General features: G+C 59.7%; 1 protein-coding gene across 1 annotated transcript; it reads left to right on the forward strand.

The window, feature by feature from the left end:
• Positions 1-220: 220 nt before the first annotated feature.
• Rhno1 (RAD9-HUS1-RAD1 interacting nuclear orphan 1) lies at positions 221-4,363 on the forward strand. Its single transcript, XM_042673270.1, has 3 exons — positions 221-305; positions 2,661-2,912; positions 3,794-4,363. Exons 2-3 carry the CDS (start codon positions 2,745-2,747, stop codon positions 4,328-4,330), a joined length of 705 nt encoding a protein of 234 aa, XP_042529204.1. The 5' UTR covers positions 221-305; positions 2,661-2,744; the 3' UTR covers positions 4,331-4,363.
• Positions 4,364-6,129: the final 1,766 nt, after the last annotated feature.

Below are 6,129 nucleotides of genomic sequence, written 5' to 3' on the forward strand. Positions count from 1 at the left end.
CCGGGTGCGGGGCGTGGGGCCCGCGGCGAGGCCGGGCGGCAGGACGTGCGGACGGACGAGCGTGCGGGCGGGCGGGGACGCCCGGGGCCGGGGCCCGGGGTGGGGTCCGCCCGGCAGCGCCCGCTTTCAGTTTGTTCCGCTGTTTGAAATTGGCGCCGGCGGAGAGCGTTGCGGGTCACGTGACGGCGCCGGCGGCGGCGCGCCGTGACGTCACCCGGCCGCGACGGCGTTGTCTCCGCGTTCGGCCCTCGAACGCTCCCGCGTCCGCGTCCGCTGAGGAGACCGGGCCCGGCCGGCGGGGGCCGGTAAGCCGGGGGCCGCGGCTCGGGGGGGACCGGACGCGGGGCGCGGCGGGGGGGACCCCGAGGCCGGGGCGGAGGGGGGGACCCCGAGGCCGGGGCGGGGCGCGGCGGGGGGGACCCCTAGGCCGGGGCGGAGGGGGGGGCGGGGGGGACCCCGAGGCCGGGGCGGAGGGGGGGGGGACCCCGAGGCCGGGGCGGAGGGAGGGGGACCCCGAGGCCGGGGCGGAGGGGGGGGGCGGGGGGGACCCCGAGGCCGGGGCGGAGGGGGGGACCCCGAGGCCGGGGCGGGGCGCGGCGGGGGGGACCCCGAGGCCCGGGCGGAGGGAGGGGACGGGGGGGACCCCGAGGCCGTGGCGGAGGGAGGGGCGGGGGGGACCCCGAGGCCGGGGCGGAGTGGGGGGGACCACGAGGCCCGGGCGGGGGGGGCGGGGGGGACCCCGAGGCCCGGGCGGGGGAGCGGGGGGGGCACCCCGAGGCCCGGGCGAGGAGGGTACGGGGGGGGGGGGGACCCCGAGGCCCGGGCTCCGAGGCCCGCCCAGCCCTCGCAGGCCTCACTCCCCGCCTCCCCCCCCATTCCCGTCCGTGTCCGTCCCTCTCCTGGGGGTGGGATGGGGGTGTGTGGGGGGGGAATCGCACCCCACTTTCCCCCAGTCGTCGATCGCCCGGTGCCCGGCCTCTCTGAGGATCTGGTTCGACTTGAGCGACCCCCACTCCCCATCAATGCAAGCAAGGCCCCCCCCCCCAGGCCCGGCCTCGGCCCCCGGCCGCGCCCCGTGGCAGAGGGGGAAGGCAAGGCCGGCGCCTTTCACTGCCCCGGGGCCCCGGAGCAGGGCCTCTGCGCCCCCAGAGCGCACCTCAGGGGCCGAGGGGAGCGGGCAGCGCCGATGGCATCGTCGTCCAGGTCGGGTCGCCGGGCTTGGAGGCGCGGCCACGGCGGGGGAGCATCGGCCTGGCAAGATGGAAGGCCTCTGGGTTCAATCCCCCCTCCGCACACACCCAGAAAGTGTGTGTGCAGCCCGCTGCAGAAGCTCTCCTTGAAGTTGATCGGGCCACGAGATCCAATGGACACTTTTTTTTTTTGTTTTAGAGCCAGGCCTGGGGCTTGATCTGTGGGCCCGGGCGCTGTCCCCTGAGCTGCTTTTGCTCCAGGCTGTCACTGCTCCACCACTGGAGCCACAGCGCGGCTTCCGGCGTTTTCTGGGATTAATTGGAGATCAGAGTCTCAAGGACTTTTCTGCCCAGGCTGGCTTTGAACCGGGATGATCCTCGGATCTCAGCCTCCTCAGTAGCTAGGATTATAGTCGTGAGCCACCAGCCTCTGGCCTTTCTTTTTAGACTTTGATTACCTCTCAACCTGTTAAACTTTGGGTTACTAAATTGGCAATTCCTTGAATTCACAAGGCAGCTGTTTTGTTTTGTGAGACAAGGTCTAGCTTAGACCAGACTCACCTTGACTTGAAGGTTCCTGAGTGCTGGGATGGGGTTGGCTCATACTTTGGTTGTCTAGAAAGCCTCATGTGAAGTGAATAGAACATATTTCAGTCTTACTGAGTTGAAACAGTCTGTTTCCTTCTGCTGGATATTCAGCTCTTCTTTCCCTCCCTCCATCCCTCCTTTCCTCCCACTTTCCCTTCCTCCCTCCTTCCCTCCCTGCCTCCTTCCTTCCTTCCTTCCTTCCTTTCTTCCCTCCCTCCCTCCCTCCTTTCTTCCTTCCGTCCTTCCGTCCTGTTTTTAGTACCAGTGTTTGAACTCATAGCCCTTGTGTTCACTCAGCTTGTACATTCATGGCTGGTGCTCTACCACTTAAACTGTATTTCCAGCCTGACTGTTTTTGGTTATTTTGAGAATGGTGTCTAGTGGACTTTTCTGCTTGGGCTGGGTTCAGACCTTGATACTCCAGATCTCAGTCTCTTTGAGTAGCTAAAATTAGTCATGAGCCACTGACTTCTATTGTCTTCCCTTCCATTCTCCTGCCCACTTCTTTTCTCCTTCCTTTTTCCTCTCTCCTCTTCTCTAGATAGATAGACAAATAGGTCTTCATATTGTGCATCTGACCAAAGATTTTTGCAAGCACTGTACCACTGAGCTACGTTCCCCAGTCTTGACTCTCAGCTCCTTCGAAGACCAGGACATGAACAAATGATTGTTAAACAAACGATAACCATCTTCAGTTCACAGCACCCAGCACAGCACTGAACTCCACAGATGTTCCCTGAGTGTGGTCCGATATGAACATTGTGTTTGTGTGATTGGTGTAGTGAAGGTACAGGAAGCTGTGTCCTTTATAACTTTTTGAGTTTAGGGTAGACTGGCAGGAGCTGAGGGATCATCTGAATTGTTTTTGTTACTTCTCTTCAGGCATGGGTTGAAATTGGAGCCTGACCCCCAACCTGAAGGCAGCCAGCATCATGTGGTTACCACCTGCTCTTCATTTACCTGTTTATGCCTCCCAAAAAAAGACACCAAAGACGGTCCCTGAAAGCCCAGCTGCTCTTCCAGCAGCAGCCACTGGAGGGCCCCAAATACCACTATGCTTCTCCACAGCCTCCGGCCACGCGGACGGTCCAGGTGCCCAGCAAGCCCATCGACCACAGCTCCATCACTTCCTGGGTAAGCCCAAGGGGTGTGCTCATGGAGCTCTCTTTTCACTTGTACCCTGCTTTTCTGATTGCTGGCTGCTGCATTGAACCAGAGCCTCCAAAGAAGAAGATTTCGAGCTCTTACCCTAACCCTACTCCTGCCCTCTCTAGCATATCTTATTTTTTTCTTGGTTCAAACCAAGATGTGAGTGGGACTGGAGTCTTCCCTACCATATTCTTCTGAAAAAGCTCAGTGTCAACTCAGTTACTGGGCAGGAAAATCAGATAAATGGCAGGCAAATTTTAAAACGCAGCTGTTTCTTGAACACCTACCATATGAACTTTAGACAGTAAGCAAGTCATGTCTGCACAGTATAAAGGGAAAGAGCACTGTTTGTGTGTGTGCACGCGCGTGTATTTGCGCACGCGCGCGTATTTGCGTGCGCGCGCGTGCGCACCTGTGCTAGAACTCAGCCTGGGTGCTGTCCTTGAGCTTTTTTGCTTCAAGCTAGTGCTCTACCATTTGATCCATAGCTCCTTCCAGCTTTTTGGTGATTAATTGGAGATATGAATCTCAGACTTTCCTGCCCTGGCAGCCTTTAAACTTTGATCCTCAGATCTCAGCCTCCTGAGTAGATAGGATTACAGGTGTGAGCCACTGGTGCCCCCAGCCACTGTCCCTTCTTAGGCATGATGAATGACTCGTCCAAAATGGTTAGCTTTTCCTATTCTTTTCTCTAGACAGTATCTTTGTCTTGTGTCCATTGCTATTTTACAACCTCATTTCTGATTCCAGACACAACTAAAAGTATTCTGTTCTTTGGATGTAGGTGCTGTTTCTTAGTACCCAAGAGATTTAGGTACTTCACTTGGCAATTGGCTTGTGTCACTTTTTTTAAATTGGGCCCTTAGGTCTTACCACAGTTTGATACCACAGCAGAGTGCCAGTTCCCTGCCTGCCGGAAGCATCACCGACACCAGGCAAGACATTCAAGTCGGAAATCCGCCGGCAGGTTTCCACAGCTGCCCTTCGAGGTTGCACGGTCCCCCAGTTCAGAGACCCTGGGGATCCCGCCCATCCCACAGGACCCCCGTCAGCCTGAAAAGGCCGTTTCCAGAAGAAAGCCTTTAGTTCCCCTGCTCAGCCCCCAGAGCTCTGCGGAAGCGTCGGTATCACCCCTCCACAGCCTACCTCATGTCTTCATCCCACCCGAAATCCAGACCCCCGCATCTTCTTTCATCCTCCCAGACCAGAAGGAAAACAGCCTCTCCACCCACATCCTCCGCACCCCCACTGGCAAGAGCCGGGAGCCCGGCCCCGTTCTGGTGAAAGACACTCCCGAGGAGAAGTACGGGGTGAAGGTCACGTGGCGGAGGCGGAGGCACCTGCTGGCCTACCTAGCCGAGAGAGGGAAGCTGAGCAAGAGCCAGTGCCTCGTGAAGAGCTGATGGCACCCCCCCCCATGCACCCTCCCCCCCCCCCCCCCCACCTGCTGCTCTTCACAGAGCCGCAGGGAGAGAACATGGAAAACTAGAGCCCTAGAGCTTTCCAGGAATTCGGTTCCCTGTCTGTCCTAAACCATTCAATTTCATGTCACGAACTTCCTTCATATTTTCTTATGTTGACTCTGTAAATACATCTTGTATATAAAGTGTTTGTAAATAAATGGCTGCAGAAAGAGTTTAGAGAAAGCTGCTTCTGTCAGTCAGCGTCGCAGTACCACCCATCCTGGGAAAGTCTGTCTTGTCTCCGGTCTTCTTCAATGACTTCTTCACACTGAATCATCCCAGAGCCGAGGCTCCTGTCTGTGGCCTGAAGGACGGGCAGGTGGAAGCTGCAGATATGCAAATCACTTTAGATTTGTAGTTCGAGGTTTTGTTTCCAATCTGCCCATATTAAACTGGGTGGCAAAATGGATTTTTGTAATCACTTTAAACTGTGTGTGTGTGTGTGTGTGTGTGTGTGTGCTTGAATTCAGGGCCTGGTGTGTGTGTGTGTGCGTGTGTGCTTGAATTCAGGGCCTGGTGTGTGTGTGTGTGTGCGCGTGTGTGCTTGAATTCAGGGCCTGGTGTGTGTGTGTGTGTGTGTGTGTGTGTGTGTGTGTGTGTGTGTGTGCGCGTGTGTGCTTGAATTCAGGGCCTGGTGCTGACCCTTAGCTTTTTTCTCAACGCTCGTGCTCTACCACTTGAACTACAGCTCCACTTCTGGCTTTTATTTCTTTTTAAGTGGTTCATTGGAAATGAGTCTCGCAGTCTTTCCTGACTGGGCTGGCTTCAAACCACAATCTTGCCCCCGTGATTCGCAAAGGGTCTTAGCTCTGTCCATGCGGCATCCTGCCCAGCCAGAGGCAGTAGACATGCACGCTGCCAGTTTCCCAAGGGGGACGGCTGCAGCGCGGAGACCGAGGGACTCCAGAGTCACAGCGGATGCAGGCTGATCGCACGGGGTGCAGCGCCCCGCCACTCTCGGGCCAGGTTCTGTGTTTCCTCACGTTTTGATTCATGCATTCACATCAGCATGAAAACTCCAGGCTGCTGCGAGGGCCGAGACCCGGTGGTGTGTGGGAAGGAGGGTCGGATTCCCGGGGAATCTCCAGCCGGGAAGGCTGAAGGAGGGCTGTGCAGTTGAGGGGTGCCCGTGTGGTTCCCCCCAAAGCCTCCCGGGTCAAGCGAGGTCTGCAGACCCTGGCAGCTCTGCGGGCAGCCTCCGTGCAGGGGTGTGCAGACAGCCTCTCGGGGTGTGGGTGCTTGGGGGGGGCTTAGCTGCCAGCACATCCGTCCCTCTTCAGCCCCAGCCAGCCCCGGGCACCCACAGCCCCGGGCACCCCCGCCAGCCCCAGGCACCCCCAGCCCCGGGCACCCCCGGCCCCGGGCACCCCCAGCCCCGGGCACCCCCAGCCCCGGGCACCCCCGGCCCCGGGCACCCCCGGCCCCGGGCACCCCGCCAGCCCCGGGCACCCCCGCCAGCCCCGGGCACCCCCGGCCCCGGGCACCCCCGGCCCCGGGCACCCCCGGCCAGCCCCGGGCACCCCCTCCCGGCCCCGGGCACCCCAGCCCCTGGCACCCCCGGCCCCGGGCACCCCCGGCCCCGGGCACCCCAGCCCCTCTCCTCTAACCCTCGCCAGACCCCGCCTTTGGTGCATGCGCCGTTAGCCTCCCGGCTTCCTCCCGCAGTCCCTCCCTCAACTCTGGAAACCCTCCCGCCTCTCCTGCCTTCAGTAGCCAATGAGAGAGAAGCGTCTGCACAC

The sequence above is a fragment of the Dipodomys spectabilis genome, unplaced genomic scaffold, assembly GCF_019054845.1.
Source record: "Dipodomys spectabilis isolate Male_0828 unplaced genomic scaffold, ASM1905484v1 ptg000785l, whole genome shotgun sequence".
Taxonomy (NCBI): Eukaryota; Metazoa; Chordata; class Mammalia; order Rodentia; family Heteromyidae; genus Dipodomys; species Dipodomys spectabilis.

What these genes read in the sequence shown, in the direction of transcription:
- Rhno1 (XM_042673270.1), top strand. Translation starts at nt 2,745, where the DNA reads ATGCCTCCCAAAAAAAGACACCAAAGACGGTCCCTGAAAGCCCAGCTG. An exon ending in ACAGCTCCATCACTTCCTGG is followed by an intron (nt 2,913 to 3,793) that starts GTAAGCCCAAGG and finishes TTGGGCCCTTAG; the next exon opens with GTCTTACCACAGTTTGATAC.